A 22,277-nucleotide genomic window follows, 5' to 3' on the forward strand; every position below is an offset into this window, starting at 1 on the left:
GAATTATCTGAGACAGGTGGTGCTGTACATTCATAAGTCAGACCCAGAAGATCTGAACACTTCAGATTCCATCAGTGCTGCCTCTCCACAGAGTTGTTTTGGCCATGCTGCTGGCATTAGTGATAGCACTGCCTGAGCCTGCACCTGGCATAAGACAAGTCCAGCTCTTAAGTTAGCATTCATTCTCTCTTTTCAATGCAGCAAATAGAGATAACACAATTTGGGAATCCAGAGAACATATAGGAGATCTTTAGGCAGAGAAAAATAACCATAGTGAATGTATGAAAATCTTATGTTAAATGTGTTTGGTGTCATGTAGATTGACTACACTGTGATTATTTTTCTCCCAAACATTGCCTTGGAAGGCAATTTTTAATATGCCATTTCATAGTTTCTAACATAGCAACAGAACTTTGAAGTACAATCTTTAACATATACAATATTCCTCTCTCCTCCTCTTAACCAGGAAAAATACCTTGCCTTCTATAATAATCAATACCAGTCTCAAACTGAGACAATGGTTTTCAAAAGACGGAATCAACTTCCTAGAGAAACCCTCACAACAAAAACCAGATGCCAACCAGCAGGAATGCCAGAGGACAGATTTATTTGGTGACCAAATAATGACCAAATTCAATGACCAAAATGATGTCCTGCAAAAAGAAAGGTGAAGCTAGCAACAGTATTTTTTGTCTTTGAATTGATTTTTCCTGATTTTTTTCCTCTCTTTCCCTCTCCTCAGAGCTCCAGAACAGCTCGCTCAGAGGAAGACCGAGACTCGCTGTGGGACGCCTGGGGTTCATGGAGTGAATGTTCACGTACTTGTGGAGGAGGGGCTTCATATTCACTGAGACGCTGCCTGAGCAGCAAGTAAGTGGGCGAATGCTTTTTGCTGTACTGATGGGAGAATTTGAAGTTCTGGTATGTGTCAGATCATAAGTAACTAGTATAGGTCTCAAGCAATGATGAAATTTTTACATTGGTGTTAGAAAATTATGGATCGTGTTTTCTGACTCAGGCAAGTGGCCAATGTGTTTGATAAGGCAACAAACATATAAATTGGGAACCTATGGAGATGCAGAAGTTTCCCGCACAGCTTGTTTACCATGATGAAGGCTGTCAGATACTGAAAAGTGAAACCTCCCTAGACTTTCATCTTTCAAGCAATAAGCCTTTTCACATATTTGTACCAGACTAAAACTAGTTCACTAGGTTTAGAGGCCCACAATCTCAGCTACACTGAGACTATAAAAAAGAAATGATAGTTCTTCTCAGGTATCTTAGGAGTTAAATTCCAGATAGGAAGGCTTCCATATCAGCGACTCTTCCTAACAGGCAGGGGTAGAATTGATTAGTGCAAAGTTGAAATCAACCAGAGACAGGCATCCAGGAACTTCTTCTTCCGCAGTTACCTGCTTCCAATAGAACATGGACAAGTCACTTGACAATTGCACTCAAAAATACATGCAAGACAAAAATTTTCCAGCAAATACTGTTTCTTACTTTAGGATAAAATACCTGCAGTAAGTAGTGAAAAATATTAGCAGATATCTGATAAATAATACAAAGGAAAACTCCAGACTCAAACTTGTGGCTTTCTGCCATCTCTGATACCTAATATATTGTAGTATAAAAAATATAATACAATTTTCTATCCTGCATGCATTTCTCTTGTAATTTTCTTTCATGTGCTTATAAAACTGATTTTAATAAAATAGTGACAATACATTCCAAATTAGTTCTTACATCTGATGTTTTAAAACATAATGCTCTTTAGTGAGGACAAGAAACAACACAAAGCATATAATCATAAGGTCAGAATAGAATATTGTGTATTTTAACTCTATCTGTGGACAGTTTGGTTTCCTGATTCAAAGAATTATTGGGCTGATAGTATGCAACTGTCTACTAGAAGGGGAAAAGATAGGCAAAATCATCTAATGCAACTAATGGAAAGACACTACTTTTCTACATCATTCCCACGGTGGGGGAGGGAGGAGGGGAGAAGAAAACTTTGGTTTTTAAACTTGGGGTCAAATTTGCATCCCTTATTTGCTCCATGGCAAATAAGTGTTCTTTAAAGACCTTGAATTTGGGAATTGCAAAGGTGGGAGTTTGTTTGCAGTCACTGTATCCTTTTCAGTCTTAGGAAACTAAGAGATCTTGTGCATGCTCCTTTAATGCAGGCATGAAGCCAGGCATTTCAGAAGATCTGGGGCATCTTTAATACAAGGGCTTGCTACACCTCTGCCTTCTTTACAGAAGAAGAGTATTGGAGGCCCATGGTAGTAGTAGCATAAGTGTTCTGCAGCATGTGGGCGTACAAACAACTCCTCCATGTGATTCTTGTATTGTTCAGGTCTCTGAAACTATCTCAGTCAATAAGCTCACAAATAAGAGTTCTTGCTTTTCATACAATACCTAACTACTGTCCATTCAGTGTATAAGCAATACTTCCTGCCTTAAGAAAACAAATGCAAATTTTGGTCCATTCAGGTAGTTTTTCCTTTTTCCTGCATGAAGTTGCGAATGAAATAGTGATTTTTAACTAATTATTTTGTGTGTGTGTGTGTGTGCTATGCAGGCAGTTCATGTTGCTAAGGAAAAGGCAGAGAGGGAGCAGGAGAAAGAAAGTCATCCAAACTTTGAAGGTTTGAAAATAGGCCTGTGTACATGAGTATTTCAAATCTGGCAAGGCTAGAAAAAATTCAACCTCTTTAAAACAATTTCTTGATTGATACAATTTATCTCGTGTTTACTGTGTATAATTACATAGGAGAATAAAGGAAGATACTACATGCTTCTGGCAAATGAAAAAATGACCACATATTTAGATGTTTTGGAACAAATTAGTAGTTCTAAGTAGTTCTCCTGGGATGGATTTTTGTAATGCCTTATGCCTTTTAGTTCTATATGAGATGGCTTTCAGAGCATCAAATGAAAATTAAAAGCCTGGTGTATTGTCTTTGAAGAAATGCAAAGACTAATTGTCCATTCCTAAACACCATTAGTGTACTCAGCTAACTCAAGAAAAACAGTTTTATTTCCAGCTTTTGTTTGCCAAAGTTATCTTAGTGCTTTTGTTGTTTGTTTTGGGAACATGTTTTGTGTTAGGCTTGTGCAGCTGTGACAAAAGAATGGAAAGTGTTAGGAATAAATTCTATTTTCTAGCATTTTAGATAGTAAACATTTGAGGGTAGAGGCTGTTTAAAAAATCATGCAACTACAGCAACTGGTCCTGATTATGCTAAGGACATTTAGTATGGTAGTGTTATAAATAAATGTGCCAGTAGCATTAGGAGACGAGCTATAAGCCCAAGTCAACTACATATCCTGGTATCCTGCACCAAAGTGAGTACTGGCTGACTCGAGTGGCAGAATCAGATGCAGGAAGAGGACATTCTAATAACAAGTAGGTGAAGACTGGGCTAAAACTCAAACATGATATTTTTAATGCTCTTTGTTGGAAATAACTCTCTATGTAACTCACTTTGACAAACTCCTTTTGAATTTACAGTTGTTTGCCTCAATGCACTTGTAGAAGTGAAGCTCCCAGTCTAATTTTATGTTGGGTAAAAGAAGTATTGTTTGTCATTTCAGAATGTTTTGCCCTTTCAGTTTCAGCATCCTTTTATTGATACAAAGCTCAGGAAAAAAGATACTCCTCATCTGTCTACTCTCCATCATGAAGTGTCCTGAAGCACTGCTGGCCAAAACCTATAGAGAGGAGAAACACTTCCATTTCTCGAGCGGAAAAACTAACAACTGTTGTGCTTCTACAGAGAACATAATTTTCTTAGCTATTAGGTATTTGGCTACAGGGCACTGGAAATGTATTGGCAGAACATGTGGAGAGATGCTGGAATATGGTTGTTGCTCTTTTCCTCAGATTTTTATGGTGTCTATGGTTCAGCAGAGCTGCAGTGAAAATACCAGTATGTCAGAGAATCACAGAATGCTTTGGATTCTGTGTGTCAGTAAAGGTATTCAATAACTGTGACTCAGGCAAACACGGGATTAAGAAAAAAGGTTAATGTTCTTTAGATATCTGAAATTCATGTGAATTTCATAGAATCATAGGATGGTTTGGGTTGGAAGGGACTTTAAAGATCATCTAATTACACACACCCCTGACATGGGCAGGGATGCCACCCACTAGATCAGGTTGCACAACCTGGCCTTGAACACCTCCAGGGATGGGGCATGCTTCACCACCCTAAGTGAAGAATATCTTCAAAAAATCCAAACTAAATCTCCCCTCTTTCAGTTTAACAACATATCCCCTTGTCCTATCATTATCTACCCAAGTCAAAAATTTGTTCTGTCTTTTTTTTTTTTTTGTAAGTTCTAAGTATTGAAATGCTACAATGAGGTCTTCCTGGAGCCTTCTCTTCTTCAGGCTGGAGCATACTCAGTTGGAAGGGACTCACAAGGATCATTGAGTCAAACTCCAGGCTCCACCCAGGACTACCCAAAAATCAGACCATGTGTCTGAGAGTGTTGTCCAAACATTTCTTGAACTCCAACAGTCTTGGTGCTGAGTCCACTGCCCTGGGGAGCCTGTCCCAGTGCCCGACCACCTTCTGGGTGCAGAACCTTTCCCTAACCCTTTCCCTGACTCTCCCCTGTCCCAGCTCCATGCCGTTCCCTCAGGTCCTGTCGCTGTCCCCAGAGAGCAGAGCTCAGCACCTGCCCCTCCGTTCCCCTCGTGAGGGAGCTGCAGGCTGCCATGAGGCATCCCCGCAGCCTGCTCCACTCTGGGCTGAACAAACCCAGCTGGACAATTCCTTCCCTCGATCATGAAGCAGTGCTGTGCTTGATTTTTCTCCCCAGAGCATCTATTTTGGAATGTATTTTGCATCACCCTATCCCCAGCTCTTTCAGCCTTTCTTTGTAAGAGAAGTGCTCCAGCCCCCTAATTGTTTTCATAGCCCTCCTCTGGACCCCCCTATCTTTCTTGGTTTGTGAGACCCAGACCTGGGTGCAGCACTACAGGAGTTCCCCAAGTGCAGAGCAGAGGCGCATAATACCCTCCCTCGACCTGCTGTCCACCCCTCTGTTGGTGCAGCCCAGGACAGTTGGCCTTCTGTGTTGTAAGTGAGCACTGCTGGCTCATGTTGGGCTTTTCATTCACCAGAACCCCCAAGTCCCTCTTTGCAGAGCTGTTCTCAGTGAGTTCTCCTAGTCTGTAATCTTGTCTAGGGTTGTCCTGATCCAGGTGCAGCACCTTTCACTTGGACTTGCTGGACTTCATTAGGTTCATGTGGATGGCATCCCTTCCTTCTCTTGTATCGGCTACACCACTAAGCTTGGTGTCATCTGTAAACTTGCTGAGGGTGCATTCGATCCTACTGTCTATGTCACTGATAAAGACATTAAACAGCACCAGTCCCAAGACAGACCCCTGAGGGACACCGCTCATCACCAGCCTGTGTCTGAACATAGAGCCATTGACCACAGCTCTCTGGGTGCAGCCTTAGAGCCAATTCCTTATCCACTAAATGGTTCACCCTCTAATTACATCTCTCTCCAATTTAGAGATAAGGATGTCATGTGGGATCATGTCAAAGGCCTTACAGAACTCCATATAGATGATATTGGTCAGTCTTTCCTTGTTGACTGATGTAGTCACTCTGTCATAGAAGGTTAACAGCTTCATCAGGCACAAGTTGCCCTTGGTGAAACCATTCTGGTTGTCTTGGATCACATCTTTATCTTGCTTATGCCTTGGCATTGCTTCCAGGAGGATCTTTTCCATAATCTTGCCAGGCACAGAGGTGAGGCTAAATTTATTTCATTTGCTTGTTTTGGAGGGTTTTCAGATCTTAAGAAAATCATGAATTACACTACATTCACATATCCTGATGTTAAAAATATTCTGTGTTCTGGAATTGTACTGTTCATATTAATAAGTATTTTTATAGTATTTAAATTGTTTTACTGTTTCTAGGCCTGGCAGGAATACAATTGTGATTTTTTTGATTGTATTGCAAATTCATCATCACTTTCTGTTAAGGTGGTAGAGATGGCAGAGAAGTGGGATGTCCAAGAATACTGGGAATAATTTCAGTAGATAATATATGAAAAATCTGTGGAACAATATATGAATAGTGTGTGAAAAACAAACAAAGTTGTTTTAATCTAATTATAAGTCCTACCTGTTATTGCTGCTGCAGTTTCAGGCTAAAGCATGAAGCAGTTTGTGTGAGTATATATGCAGCAGAGTGCTAAGCTGGACACGAAGTTCCATGGATACTGAATCTGAGCTTAATGGTGAACATCTGAGATCATCAGGTGGAAAACTTCCACTCCATTCAGCAGTTTACACTGGATTTCATCTTTGTAACAATGATTATCTCAGATACTGACCCATATGTCAGTAGCCAAAGAATGTCAACATCTTCTTGACAAGTTTCCCTCAGCAATAAAAGGGAACGCATGAGAGGATTTCTAAGGAATCTGTCTTTGCATAGATTCTTCATACTGGTTATGCTCCTCGTTGGAATATACTTCTTATTTCCCTTTCAAATATCTTCTTTCCTTCCTTCAGCTGATGGCATGCAAAAGCAAACCACCAGTATGGATTAGCCTTTCCACTAGCTCTGTTTGATAAGTAAGCTAAGTAGTAAGTGTAGTGATTCACTACTTTGATTGTTCAGCCCACTGCTATTGCATATTGCAGGGAAGTGAGAAAAGTACATTCATATAATTGACTCTTAGTTTTATTGTAGTTTGACTCTTTCATATGTTATACTATTGATTGACTATGTATTTTTGGAGATTAGGTTCAATAAACTGGCTAAATCAGCTAAAGTTAGGTTGTTTTTATGCTGTGTAATATTTTTCATGTGCCATAGTACATGAAGTTCAAAATATAATGGATTATTTCATGAAGGACTATTACTTTCCCGTTATGATCACAGAGGTTGTCCATTGAAGAATCAAGAATCAAAGGGTTTGCTGTCTGTCTAAATGTGGCCGAATAGGTGCGTGTTCATTCATGTTAGCTTAAAGTTAAATAATGGAGCAACAGTGACTAGCTGTTAAAAGGGATACATCAAATACTACATATGTGAAAAATCTAGTTTACAGTTTCAGCTGTATATAATGTTGATATCAAAGCTTTGTCTGCTGTTCTTTTGCTGCTTCACAATTGGATTTGGAGTTTTGTCATCTCACTTTGAGTGTCATCTCACTGTGACTCGTAGTTTCAAGCTCCAATCACAAACTCAGCTGTCTTAGAGGTTTAGATTGCAAGAGAATTTAAAGTATTTCAAATATAACATTAATGAAAGGTCCCTTAATATTCTGAGTGAAAATTACAATGGAAAAGCTACTTTAGATCTTGGATTGCTTCCTTATAAGACAGTTGGAGTAATTTATGTTAGCTTCCATTATGAGATGATAAAAATGCTGCCTTGTCAAATCCTGGCACTGATAAATAAGGCAAATTATTACATTTTATAAAATGTTCCTGTGTGTGTCAGAATGATCATTTAAAAAGCTCTTTATTTTCTAATTCTAAGAATAAGCCCTCTGCTATCTTGTGGTCTATAGAATACACACCAGAAATTTAATGCATACATGTAAATGCTAACGTAATTACTAAATACATTCACAAATCTAAATAACGTTCTGATGAATCATACCATGTCACTCAATCTCAGAATTCTTAAATCAGTTGAGCTATGAGATGATTTGGGAGAATGGTTTTCATTATTCCGTTTGAATCTGTAAATGTATGCTAATATAGTGTAAATTACTTTCAGGGTACTTCTAGGGTACCTCAATAGCTGTCTCGTTTCCTGCTTCAGTTGCTATCTGGAACTGCTTTACTCTATCATGGGTGTCCTCCCTGCTATATTAGGTGATCTAAAATTTTTGTAAGAAATTTAGATTGTTTGGTTTGTGGACACTGCTGGTTAAAATTGTACCGTATACCAGCATTTTAAAAGATATTTTATTTTATATACTTCAGGATTAGTCAAATTTATATTTATGAGACTCCTTCCTGCTTTGATTTAATGAAGCATTTCCAATTTTCAAGAGAGACTACAGTTCCAGCAGTACCTGTCAGCAGAAACACAGAGCTGTAATCTTAAATTTGAGTTAATACTATAGAAAGCTGCAAGTATCATAAAATTTAGATCAGTGTTGTGGACTGTGGAGTGATTACTGGTGCACTTTGGAGAGACAGTTACATTGTGTTGGCTGTCCTAATTTCCAGCTGCTGTGCTACAATAAAAAAAAAAAAAATAAAAAGAATAAAAGAATTTAAAAAAAAGAATATCAAATGTTTTCATACAGGTCCTTTTCCCATGCATTTACTAGACTTGCTATAAGGATGCTACATGCTGGTGTTTTATGTGAGGAAGTGATCTGTGCTGTTAATGAATGACAGCCAGCATTGTACCTACAGCTGAGAGTGATGGATATGATCTCTATAAGTCTGTCTCTCTATTGAGATGTAGCCTACCTTGCAAAAGTGTCTGTGAAGCCTTTACTTGTATGATATACAGTTCATAAACTCAGGTTCACTGGAGAAGTTCCTGTATATTCATAATTCTTTCAATAAATCTGTTCTGAGATATAAATGAAAAATAATTAAATCAGCCAGGTTGTTGTATGATGTTGAGTTTTTATAAGCCTTGCTACCTATAAAAAAAAAAGTTGTGAAACTGTAAAGCCACAAGCTGTACATGAGAGAGCATGAGAATTTAACTGGAGCTGGACTAACACATGTGGTTCAGACTTCCTCAAAGCATGGGGACCATGGATTCATATTCAGCACATTTGTTTTGTAAAGACCATCTGCAGAGCTTGGATCTAGATCTGAGCTCAGGCATGTTCGCATTTGGGATTTAAGTACTTGGGGCCCTGTGATAGGTTCTAGATGCTATCTTTGTGATAGAGCAAGCCAGGTGAGATATAATGTTGTATTTTCTTTCCACTTGGCCTGTGGAGAGACCCCTTACCAGTGTTCTGCTGAAAGGCAATTATTTAATTCTTGCTTTTTTTTTTTTTTTCAGCCTTTCTTGGCTATTGAATAACTGGAAAATACTTGCAACTGTAAGAACTTCCTGCATATATGTGATTTGTCATATGTGCAAATCTAAAGTTATTTTAAAAACTCTTAAGAAAAAAAACCTGCAGTAACAGAGAATAACTGTATAAAAATCAACAATAATAACAGTCTGAAGTTCTCTGACAAATTATCCTCCGTTTTTCCTTTTGTTTTCTTCAAAATTGTTTTTTTAAATTTATTTTAATTGGATTGGACAGTGTCTGTTTTGCTGAGAGTTTAGGGAGTGCTATTGCCAGCTGTTACTCAGAAAGTAACATTTAGTGGCTCTGAATAATGCAAAGACGAACCTGACAGTAAAAATTGAAATAGACTTTTTTCTATTTAGCAATTTGTATTGCAAAGTGCAAGGTCTGCCTAATTTTGGAGTAAATATGATGCCAACCTTAAACTCCAGGAGTAGCAGAAGTTATCTGGAATAAGAACTTTGTGTGAGTGGAAGCACTGTTGGAACTGCAGCTGCTTGTTTTTTGTATAACGTTCTCAAATCTTCTGGAACTTAAAATGAAATTGTGACTTGAGACTAGTTTTGCCTTTGAAAGGAAAGACTTACATGTATATCTACAAGACCAATAGATAAATTTTCTCTGGCTCACTGCTATTTCAGCTAGACTACAAGAGATAGACAAAGTAACCTAAAACTAGCTAGCTCAGTTACTGATATTTGACTATTTCTTGCACTGTAGCCTACACCATAAGCAAGATTTTAGAAGTCTAACGGCTTTCTGCAGGCAACATTTCACCACTTCATTTGAACAAGCACTGCAGAGCCAGAAGCAAGCAGTTCTTTTCTACTAACACCATGAAAGGAATCTGGTATTTGAGATACAAGGGTTCACATGTTCTTCAAATTCCTAAACAATCAGGTTTTGGTTTAGGTAAGTATCAAGTAAAGCCACTTTTTCTGTTTTTTTTGTGTGTTTTTTTTTTTTTCTTCAAGAGACAGTTTACAGAGATTATGGGTCAGGATTAAAGGGAGGGTAGGGACAGGTGATATTATAGTGGGGGTTTGCTACAGGCCACCTGATCAAGAAGACCAGTTAAATGAGGCCCTCCACAGACAGAGAAGCAGCCTCATGTTTACAGGCCCTGGTCCTCATAAGAGACTTCAGCCGCCCTGATATCTGTTCAGGGACAGCACAGCTGGGCACAGGTAATCCAGGAGGTTCCTGGGATACATTGATGACAAATTCCTTCTCCAAGTGATAGAAGAGACAAAAAGGAGAAGTGCTGTGCTGGATCTCATTCTCACCAACAAGGTGGGGAATGCAAAACTTAAGGGCAGCCTTGGCCACAGTGACCATTAAATGATGCATTTTAGGATCGTGAGGGCAGTGAGGATCGTGAGGGCAGCACAGCAAGCTCACTACCCTGGACTTTGGGGGGAGTTGATTGCACTCTTTAGGCACTACTTAGTAGAGTACCATGGGACAAAGCCCTGGAGGGAAAAAGAGCCCAAGAAAGCTGGTTAATAAAAAGGATTGCTGTCTCCAAGCTCAGAAGCAATGCATTCTGACAAAGAAGAAGTCATGCAAAAACACCAGGAGGTTTGTATGGATGAACAAGGAGCTCCTGCACAAACTCAAACAGAAGAAGGAGACCTACATAGAGTGGGAGCAAGGACAGGTAGCCTGGGAGGGATGCAGAGACGTTGTCTGAGCAGCCAGGGATCAGAATGGTAAAGTCAAAGTCCTGTTAGAATTAAATTTGTCCAGAAACATCAAGGGCAAAAAGAAAGGTTTCTATAGGTACATCAGTGATAAAAGGAAGACTATGGAAAATATGGACCCTCTCTGGAAGGAAATGCATCCAAGGATCCTGAGGGAAATAGCAGATGTAGTTGTTAAGCCACTGTCCATCATATAGGAGAAGATGGGGCAGTCCAGTGAAGTTCCCACTGACTGGAAGAGGGGGAACATAAACCCTATTTTTAAAAAAGGAAAAAAGACCCTGGGAACTACATGCCAGTCAGTCTCACCTCTGTGACCAGCAAGATCATGGAGACAGATCCTCCTGGAAGCTCTGCTAAGGCGCATGGAAAATAAAGAAGTGATTGGTGACAGCCAACATGGCTTCACTAAGGAAAGATAAGACACCAGATTTGTCAGGCACTGACAGGGTTACAGCATTGGTGGATAAGAGAAAAACAACTGACATCTACGTGGACTTGTGCAAAGCATTTGACAGTGCCTCTCTTGTGATATTTTTTGTCTCTAATTTGGAGAGAAATGGATTTGTTGGATGGACCACTTAATGAATAAGAAGTGGGCTGGATGGTCACACTCAAAGAGTTGTGGACAACGTCTCAGTGTCCAGGTGGAGATCAGTAATGAGTGGTGTTCCACAGGGGTCAGTATTGAGTCTGGCGCTCTTAACATCTTTGTCAGTGACATGGACAGGGGGATTGAGTGCACCCTCAGAAATTTTGCCTATGACACCAAGATGTGTGGTACAGTCAACATGCTGAATGGAAGAGATGCCATCCAGAGGGACATGGATGGGCTTGAGAGGTAGGCCTGTGTGAACCTCAAGAAGTTCAACAAGGTCAAGTGTAAGGTCCTGCACCTCGATTTGGAGCAATCCCAAGCACAAATACAGGCTGTGTGGACAATGGATTGAGAGCAGCCTGAGGAGAATGAGCTGGGGGTGTTGGTTGACAAAAAGCTCAATATGAGCCAGCAATGTGCATGTATACAGTCCAGAAAATCAGCCATATTCTCAGCTACATTAAAAGAAGCATGGCCAGAAGGTCAAGGGAGGTGATTCTCCCCCTCTACTCTGGTGAGACCCTACCTGGAGTTCTGCATTCAGCTCTGTGGCCTCCAGCACAAGGAGGACATGAATCTATTACAATGAGTCCAGAGGAGAGTTAGAGTTATGAAGATGATCAAAGGGCTGGAGAACCTCTCTCTCCTAGAGAGACAGGTTGAGGCAATTGGGGTTGTTCAGCTTGGAGAAAAGACGGTTCCAGGGAGACCTTACAGAGTCCCTCTAGTACCTAAGGAGAGCCTAAAAGAAAGCTGGGGAGGGACACTTTGTCAGGGAGTGGAGTCATAGGACAAGGGGTAATGGCTTTAAACTAGAAATGGGGAGATTTAGATTAGCTATTAGAAAGGAATTATTTATGATGAGGGTGGTGAGGCACTGGAACAAGTTGTCCAGAGAAGCTGCAGATGCCCCATCCCTCCCTGGAAGTGTTCAAGGCCAGGCTGGATGGGGCCTTGAGCAACCTGGTCTGGTGGGAAGTGTCCCTGGCAATGGCAGGGGTGTTGAAATGAGATCGTCTTTATGGTCCCTTCCAACCCAAACCATTCTATGATTTTGCTAAAAACATCACTTTGATATACAGTGTAGTTGTATTGCACATGTGTATAGCCATATTCTATTCTGTTGATTCCAGTAAATTTACTCTAGATTTACAGAAAAGTCTGAGTGTAAAGCCTGGTATGCTGGTGTTTTGTTAGTCCCACACCCACCTCTCACATGAATGAGAGTCAGTGTTTGTTTAATGCTAATTATGATACATTATTTACCTCAAAATACACAATTCTCTAATTAAAATATTGTGGAAAACATTTATGCAGAAAGTAGGCCTTTAGCAGCCACAGATTAAAGCTCATGTTTTGATTTGACTAGCCAGCTTCCTGCCTGTAGTGGCTTAAATTGGCACTTTGCCTCCAAGCGTTTTGTTGATTTTTTTTTTTTTCTTTATCTCCTGCAGAAGATAAGATCTGTGAAAAATTTTGACAGGGAAAGCTGGGTTGTCTATCCAGGCCCACTTTTCTTGTCCCAAGGTTAACTATTCCTGTAACAATTCTGGTATTTCACTATTTGAAGATGGTGCAAGAGTGTCTTAGTCACTGAAATAGAAAGAATGAAAGATTTCTGGGGCCCCAAACACAAGAAGGATGTTGATCTGTTAGAGCAGGTCCAGAGAAGGGCTACTAAGATGATCAGAGGGCTGAAACGCTTCTCTAAAGAAAGGCTGAGAGAGCTGGGGATGTTCAACCTGGAGAAGAAAAGGCTCCAGAGTGACTATATTGCAGCTCTTCAGTACTTAAAGAGGTCTTATAAAAAGGATGGAGAACTATTTTTTGCTCAGACAGACAGTGATAGGACAAGGCGGAATCTCTTATAAACTGAAAGGTGAGATTTAGATTAGATGTTATGAGTGAATTCTTCACTCTGAGGGTGGTGATGCACTGGAACAGATTCCCCTGAGAAGCTATGGAGGACCCATCCCTGGAGGTGTTCAAGGCTAGACTCGATGATTTGGATGTCAACCTGATCTAGTGGGTGGCATCCCTGCCCAGGGCAAGGAGGTTGGAACTAAATTATCTTTAAGGCCCCTTTCAACCCAAGACATTTCATGATTTTACAGTTAAAAAGTCAAGCAGCATGTCAAAACACACCAGCACATCTGCACAACTCATTGTCAGATGAGGGACATGTTACCAAAAGAATAAGGAAAAAAAATGTATACTGTTTATAATTTTGTTCTTAACTGTATGATTTGAACATGCATTCGGGCAGATCTTACCAGATAAAATGAAAAAGTGAACTCATACATTCAGCATGGTCCTGATGTATCTTTCTTTTTCCTAACAATTTGGTACATAAGGCATTCCATTAAGTTTTCATTATGAGAAAAGGAATAAACTGAGAGAATGAAAAAAGAGATTCTGTTCCTCAGAAAAAGAGAAATACATAAATTGTAATGAGAATGGGTGGGGGTCATAATACTGCACAACATTTGGAAAAGAGTTAGGAGTAACAGAGTGAGGAAAGAGGGATGCAAGATGGTGTTACTGTGTGTGAAGTATTATCTTGTGCATGCTTGTCACTAGGGGAAGTGGAGGGCTGACTCAGCCCCTCTTAATATCCCATGGGAGGAGAAAGGCACACAGCATGCTTTTCTCACAGGTGCAGTGCCAGAACCAAAATGTAACCCAGAAGAGTGGTGATCAAGGGGTGTGAAAATAAAGGAGAGTGAAGATTGTCCAGCATTACATCAACTTTCAAACCCCTATGGTGAACAGTTGCATCAAAATTCAGATCCACAGAAATAACCTACCTCAGGCTCCTACTTGCTTGCTTATGTGAAGGCTTGTTTCTTAAGAAAAGCACTTCAAACTTTGATGACCACTGAGAGTGGCAGGAGTTGATGAGGTCCGCCTCTGCAAATCTCTTTCATCGCCTTTGGTAATTACAGATAAAGGCAACTTTGGCATGGGGTTGCTGTTCTTACTGGCATGGATTATTGAAAATCTTCTAGCTCTAGCTGAGCACAAACACACATCTACTTTAAACCTTTGAGGGGGGGGACTTGAACTAAGTCCCTCTACAAACTGGAGCCTGGAGAAATAAATACCACGGTTTGGGGTTGTTTACATTAAACTGAGTGAATATTTTAACATATTAAAAGTTGTTAACCTCTTTCATAAACTTTACTGTAAACAAGTGACTAGGTTTGAAGAATGAAACATGATTCCTAATAGCTTGCTTTTCTTGCGTATTCACGTGATAATAATTGCCTGTCAAGCTAAACCCCCATCCACCATTTTCCTCAGCATAATCTCCCACAGTGTATGCCTGATGACCGAGAAGACTGCAGAAGTACCCCTTATTGCTCACACTCTATGTGCCCTCTAGGACTAATTTGCCATCTGTGGTGACTTCTGGCTTTTCTGGGTGGCTCTTGCTGATGATAGTTTTTCTATTTAACCCACAAAGGTCAGAGAATGGTGATAACTGTGTCTTATAAAGTGGTCTCAGAAATCTGCTGAGGTCCTTCCTTGGAGGTGAAATGCTGCACACTAAGACATAGGATCTATACCATTAATTCAAACCCTGCCTAGAGGAAAATGCCTGCCCTGGCCTAGTGTTGTGCAAGGAGCTGTGTATTTGTCTCCAGAAGAATTAAATTCTCAAGATGGTTTCAGCTTCCCCATTTTAAGCATAGGTCCAGAAGCAGAATTTACATTATTATTTATTTCTTTTTAGTCATCTATTTCCAACAAATCCTGTAATTTTGAATCCAAAAAGGAGGCACTTCAGTTTAAGAGAGTCTGGAATACTGTTTTGAAGCCAAGTACATCTGAAACACAAAGTACTCTACAAACCTACTATGAAATTGTATCAGCTTAGTATGAAAGAATCTTTTGGTTGGTAGGTGATAACTGGGAAAGTAATGAGTTTAAACAACAAAAATCAAAAGTTTGATCCTGGCAAGGAGACAAAGGGAGTTTTGCAAGAGTGGTTCCTAGTGTTCATAAATCATCAATCCAACACTAGCTGCATCCAGAATTGAACTTTTGTTCTGAACAAGCCTGGTCAATAGCCAAAGGAGGGAAATTGGAAGAAAAATCTGAGTTGTTATGTGGCATATGTTTAAATAAATGTACCTATTCTTTTCCATAGTGCAAAGAATAAATGTGTTTGTTTTGTGTTTTATTATTATTATATTTTTAATTTTGAAACAGACGAGATGAAGAAAGTGTGAAAAAAAGAAATTGTGAGGCAGCTGACAGAAAGGAAGCTTAAATTTCTATGGTAGCTCAATATTTTTGAGGCTAATAAATTATGGTAATTGAAATTTCAATAGCAGTAGATCTACGTAAAGCAAAGATATATTTGGTGGGTTTTATGGCATTTATAAGAGAGAGATGGGGCATGTATCAAGTCTGCTGGATAAGCTTTTCAGTGTGGTAAGCAAGGACTGCATTAAGACTGCCTGCATGTTATATAATATACTTTCTCCTTTGCTCTCTGTAGGTGTAAATCAAGACAATCTCTAGTAAATGTCTAGTGTAAATAGAGGTCTAGCCTGCACAACAGCGTATCATCAAGCTACCTATGTTGCTCAGGACTGAAAGGCATACTGATTGGAGTTGCTCTTTTTTTTTTTTTTTTTTTAAATCCTGGTATGCTTTACTAGTTCATAGCCTATTATTGAATATGATGTCTACTATTGTATTGCTAAAACTGTTATATCTAGTGCTGGATGCCCTGTGCACAATTTTGACTTCTATGCATGCATGCAATGCTAAAATTATATGTGAATTAATTATATAACATTGCAAAAACATTAAAGTTGTGGTATCTCTATTATGCTTTCAATTTATATGTCAAATGTTACAGTGGAGATTATATTATCTTTCTTCTTACACTTCTTACATTTTTCTTCTGAAAAAGTGATTGACTTAATTTTCTTGTTTTCTTGTTTATGTTCTTGTATCTTCTCTTGCAATCACACCATTTTGGTATGTTCACAAAACTGATTTTTGTCCTGATTTTGTGCTCAGGAAGGTGTAAATAACTACTGGAGGAATTTCACAATTAAGTCTCACCTGCTTTTCATGTGTTTAGGAGGAAGGATGGTTTCAATAACTTAAAGGAAAACTATTGAGTTTATTCTAGAGTTAACTCAGTATGGAAAAAGTTTTTCAGTCTTAAAAAGAAGAAGAAAAAAAAGAACCCACACAAATGCATGCAGATGCTGTCCTTTCTCTTGGATAGCTCAAAATGGTTTGGATTTAAAACTTCAGTCTTGGCAGGCATTGAGTCCTCAAGGAATGTGTGCTTGTTAAATCCTGACCAAAAAAAAAAAAAAAAAAAGTTGTGAAATTAAGAAATTAAAAATGTTAGGAATTCTATTCTGCTGAAGGATAATCTTTAAAGCCAAATCCTGCACTCTGATTTATACCGAGGACCTTCTCGGAGTATTCTGTCTGAACTAATGAAACATACAAAACCAAAGGTCAAATACTCAGAGCACATACTGCTGAGGACTGAAAAGATACCTGGATGCTGACCTTTCCTTCAGGAGCCCTGTTAGCATCCAAGCTGGTATAGGTCTGTGTGCATAGGGAGGGGAGGAGAGCCATGGAGACCACACGTGGGGGCACTGGCACTCCTCGACCTCTGCCAGGCCCAGCTGCTCTTTGGTTGCCACTCCACAGGAGGGCATGGAGGATTGGGGGTGGAATTTTATGCTCACCTCCTCCCTCTGAACCAAGCTGGAAGAAGCCCTATGGACACAGGGCTGCCAGCCAGCTGCTGCAGGCCGCTGCTGGAGGGTTTCCACCTGCCAGTGCACAGGCTGCTCCCCAGCAGGCCCAGTCTGGCTGCCCCAGCTGTGTCCTAGCCCCGGGCCTGGCTGAGGCAGGCACAGAGATGATGTTATGAATGTGCTTTGGATGCTGCCTGCCAGCTACATTCTGTCCACTGGCTTCCAGCCTCATTTATAAACTGATATCACCTTCTAGAAAATCATTGTTTAAGTAGGAACCTGAAAAGTTGTAAAATTCATTCCTCAACATCCGCTTAGGTACATAGAGGCCTTTACTTTGGGAAGGAGTTGGTGGGGGGCTTGGTGGTTTGAGATTCTCATTGGAAAAATGCTGGTGCATAAACATTGTGTTCTTGCTTGTTGTATTCAGCCATTAATATTTTTGGGTTTGTTTTTAATTTTTGGACGCAGGACCTGTGAAGGGCGAAACATCCGATACAGGACGTGCAGCAATGTGGTAAGTGAAGTATAGCTTTGATATAACACAAATCATCACATATGACAGTCATGCCTATATAAGATAAAATAATTTGCTTGTGTGATAATGGGAACACTATAGCTGTTTCAACTGCCTTCATATCACAGGACCTCTGGCAAATCATTATTGATTTCTTGAGAGAATGGAGCGATGATGGCACTGCATGGCGTTAAAACTGGATGGCATTTCAGTCACAACCTTTCTACGTAATCTGTCAATGAAATTTCAGAGCTGCTCTTTATAACCTCACAGCAGATTCAAAGACTACTCATGTTACTTTGGTAGCTCTCTGGTTCACATTGGTCCGTCTGTCAGGCTGGAGGATTAAATGTTAAGGATTGAAGACAAGTTAGTAAGAGATATGTGTTGCTATTCACTTGTGCTCTCCCCTCTCCCAGCACTGTAATTTTGTTGTATGTCTTAGAAAAAGCAGTTTTAGATAGCCTGCACTAGTGCTGCAGACTTTCCAAATGCTTTTGCTGTTTGTTTTTTGTTTGTTTGTTTGTTTTCCTACAGTGAATGTAGATTTCACTGGAATAAAATAAGAAACTTCAGCTTCTGTACTCACCAAAGTGAAAGTGTGTTTTCACTGATGAAAATGGAAATAAAGACTTTCATATGGAAAGTCTTATTGGGTGCCAAGAATTGTGAAAGCTCTCAAATTACATGGAGCAATGTCAGTTTTACCAGTAAATGGAAAATGAAATCAAACATGCTCTGGGCCAAGCTTTCTCATGCCTGATAGGGACATATTCAGAAGCCTTTCAATAGGTGCTTTGTCTGAAAAAAAGTTAAAAAGTTTAAGTTTAAAAAAATATACACATATATGTTCCCTCATATTTGGCTTATATTCTCTTCAGTAGACCACAATGAAAAAAATCGCTTGCCTCAGACTGAGTTACAGTCTCCCATGCAGTGAATTTCTCACACTTCTGCCTCTGAAATCAGTTCTGGTTGTATGCTTTGGGTCACTGAAATCACCCATCAATCTAGACATCTGCTTCACTAACAACAACTGGAACAGTCAATAAATAGGTCTGCTGACTGATTAACAGTCTGATTTCCAGCTGTGAGGCACTTAGGCTACACTATGACCTTGGAAGGAATGGGAAGGTTAATTTGTGTCACTTAAGCTGCATGGTTGCATGCTATAGCCCTCTGTAATATGATAAAGAAAGGGAGGAGGATGTGTGTGTGTGTGTGTGTGGGGGGGGGGGGGGGGGGGGAAGGAGTAGCGAGATAATGTTGAAAGCTAATTGGGCTAAAATTAGACCCATCAGCTTTGTTTCTGTTTTTGCATTGCTGTGTATTGTGACAGTCTGCTTCCCCTCCTGCCGAGCAGTCTCATGCAGTGAAAGGTACCAGCATACCACTCCGCTGCCATTAGTTGTTCCTGGATCATCCTGATAAGACCCTGGCATTTTTCCTCTGTTGCAACCTTTGTTCTGTAACCACTGAGCTTAACTTTGCAAGACAAAGAACTTTTCTTTTTTTTTTCTCTCTTTTTTTTTTTTTTAATGTTATTTTTAGCTTAGGTTTTAATGTTATTTTTAGCTTTAGGTTCTGTTTTGCAACTGTGGACCTGGACAGTTTTCCTCCAAAATAAATCCTTGCACAGTTTTGTCAGGCAATTCCTTAACATACCTTGTATTTGACAATACAGGCTCCAGACTTCTCAACATAGCACTGAGGCATCCAGCTTCAGAACTCACTCAATTTTTAACACCAAGTAATCCAAACTGAAGCCCTGAAAGCGCTTTACTATGTTAAAGTCAGTGAGAGTTTTGCCATTGAGTGATGAAGACCCAGGATTACATGTGTAATTTTAACCCTTTTTATTGGAGGGAGCAAAAAATGCATTGTGCTGCCATGATCTCTTTTCCTTAACACAAAGATCAAATAAGCTTTCATTTGTTTCTTATTAGTAAACTTGCAAAACTAGCAATAAATCAAACAATCCTAAAGCTACTGACTACATCAGACTTTGACAAGGCCTTTCAAATATGGCTTTGTGTAAAAAGGAAGGTATTTGGCTATATTTGCTTTGCAGATATCTGATCTCAGTGGAAAACATTTTCTATTTATTTTTATAGTACACTAAGTCTTTGATTCAGATGTTATGGCATTCCATTCACCATCTTTATTAATCTGAGATAGTGTGCACCACTATTCCTATTATCTGTCACTGTAATCGCACTGCCATCATGATTATCAACAGAATATGGGGTAGGATCCTGCCACAGCAGGGGTGTTTCTGGGGCTGGGTGCCACTTTGAAATACCTTGTGCAGCACCAGTAGAAACCGAAACCATTACTGAACGGTGTACTCTTTCAGAGTAATGCAAACAATCATAAACTTTCTTTTTAATGGCATTTTTGTCTCCAAAATCACAGGATACACACACACACACAATTAGGTTGTGGAAATATTTAATTAACCCCATGGCTCATCACAGAATTCTGCTCTGAAAAATACACACTGTAGTGTGCATATTTTTGTTTACTCAGAATTTCCCTTTTAAGATTTCATCCACAAAGACACTGAAAATCAGGAGGAGGGAACTGCCAGACTCAGTGTCTTGGCTGACAGCCTGTTGTGTTCAAGGAAAATGAGAGTAAACTCCTACCACTCCAAATGAAGCTCGCTATCATGTGTTGTGGAAAAATTCCTTTTTGATTTCTGTGGAAATCAGAGAGTCCTGAAATACAAACTTTCATTGCCATTAGCTGGTGTATAGCTTGAGCACTGTAGTTATTGTTCATAAGAGAATTGGTCTTTTTATTTTCTACAAAACATCTTTTTGTGAATTGATATGCTTTTGTTTATATGACTGTCCTCTTACAGGAAAGGATGGGTAGTCACATATACTAAAGGCAAAATATTTCAGAGATGAAACTGGAGAATGGGAAGAATATGTCTTGGAAACTGGCAATGAACACATTTTTGTAGGTACTATCATTAGCAAGATTTTGCTACAGCTGGTTTTAATTCATCATGAAATTAAATAGTGTTAAAAGAATAGAATGAGATAGAGAAAAGAAAGGCAAGGGGAGAGAATGGCATATCTATTTCTTCATTGGCCTGGGGATGCTGAACCTTTTTGAATAACACTGACTGTAAGAGAGACTGATACTGCTGTTTATAAAGCTTCTGAGCAGTCCTTACAAGAATTAATCCAATCCAATATGTTCACCACTTGCATTGCCTGGTGTTGATCAGAAAGTAGAAGAGTTATGGATATGAAGCCACATGTGTAAATAGTCAAAGAAAGAATGAGGGAATCTGAAGATGATTTAGGGTTGAATTGCATCAGTCTTTTTTCTTCTTGCTATTCATATTGACTCCAAGTATGTTTCCAGCCATTTTAGAATGTAATCATGGGGGGAGGGAAGTAGTCATTTGTTTTTCTTCAGAAAATTACTCCAAATGCAATGAAAGCATGCTTTGTATCTGTCTGTGTTGCTGTATTAAATCTTATGCAAAATAAACAAAAATATTTCCAAACTGTGAGTAGGATTTTTTGACTAGGTTTTTCTTCAAGCTAGCATGCTCCCTGTTCCTTCTTCTAGGCATGTTCTCAGTTGCCAAGTTCTCTCCAACTTCTGTACCAGGCTATCATGCTACCTCATTTGCCCTTTCTCACTCCTACTGCCACTGCACTATTTTGATTGTTTTTTTTTTTAGCTCCTTTTACATGAAAAATCTTTCTGAAGAAGGTTTGCTGAACTGTGTAACATCTTCCTCCCCTTTCTCTGCAATTATCAGCCCATTCTTCTGTGTTGTTTTTTTTTTTTTTTTTTTTCCAATTTCCTCTTATTTCACTGCTGCCTATATAAAATCAGGAGAAACTTGAGGTGCATGAGACTGACACTTGATTCCTGTAGGAATCTGCTTTTCTTATTTACTTATACCTGCCAACAGGATGATAAAAACTACAAATAAAGCTGCTTTTGAGATTTTGCTGTTTGACATGAAAACAGACAATGCCGCAAGTTGCACAAGAGTACTAGCTCTTTCTACACAGAAAGAGCTTCTGTTAAGAGGTTCCATTAAGTCTAAGATAGAATCTGTGGATGGTAGATCCCATTAATCAGATCATCAAAACTTGCAAATAACACCTTCAACTCTTTTTTTTTTTTTCTTTTTTTTTTTTTTTTCACTTACATACTTCACTCATATAAAATACCAACTCTGGTGGCATCCCCCATTTTCTGGCTTGCATTCAGACAAGCTACTTCCATGACTGTTTCTTATTATCTCATGCTGCTTTTTGTACACACCAGTACCTATATTGTCCATATCACTTTTTGCAGAAGAAACTACATTCTTGCCACGTACCAAAGCCTAACCTGTTGGAAACCATTACGCCTAAACTTCCAAATAAGTGCATAGTTGCTTCTAGAAGCATTGACTTGTGAGTATGAAAAGCACCATTACAAGGCAGATTTTTTTCAGATATACACAAATGGTTAGCAGAATTTAATTTTTCTACCCTCTAATGGGTAGATATACTGTATGAAGTAATCTTCAGTGTAAAAGACTTTTCTTTCTTATTCCGGGGGGGTGGGAGGGAAGGTGGGCGGGCGGGAAGGGGGAAGCAACTAGAAGCACTACATATATCTCCTTATTAACACCAGATTTGCCT

The 22,277-nt window shown here is 39.4% G+C and overlaps 1 protein-coding gene across 6 annotated transcripts in view; it reads left to right on the forward strand.

Annotated features, from left to right (window-relative positions):
• ADAMTSL1 (ADAMTS like 1) overlaps positions 1-22,277 on the forward strand; it is a 487,860-nt gene that overhangs the window by 297,413 nt on the left and 168,170 nt on the right. For all 6 annotated transcript variants that reach the window (XM_072030863.1, XM_038170180.2, XM_072030865.1 and 3 more), the window contains 2 exons: positions 743-870; positions 17,565-17,610. In XM_072030863.1, coding sequence (XP_071886964.1) covers positions 743-870; positions 17,565-17,610 — 174 coding nt within the window. The remainder of the gene's footprint in view (positions 1-742; positions 871-17,564; positions 17,611-22,277) is intronic.

This window comes from Anas platyrhynchos, chromosome Z, assembly GCF_047663525.1.
Source record: "Anas platyrhynchos isolate ZD024472 breed Pekin duck chromosome Z, IASCAAS_PekinDuck_T2T, whole genome shotgun sequence".
NCBI classification, from domain to species: Eukaryota; Metazoa; Chordata; class Aves; order Anseriformes; family Anatidae; genus Anas; species Anas platyrhynchos.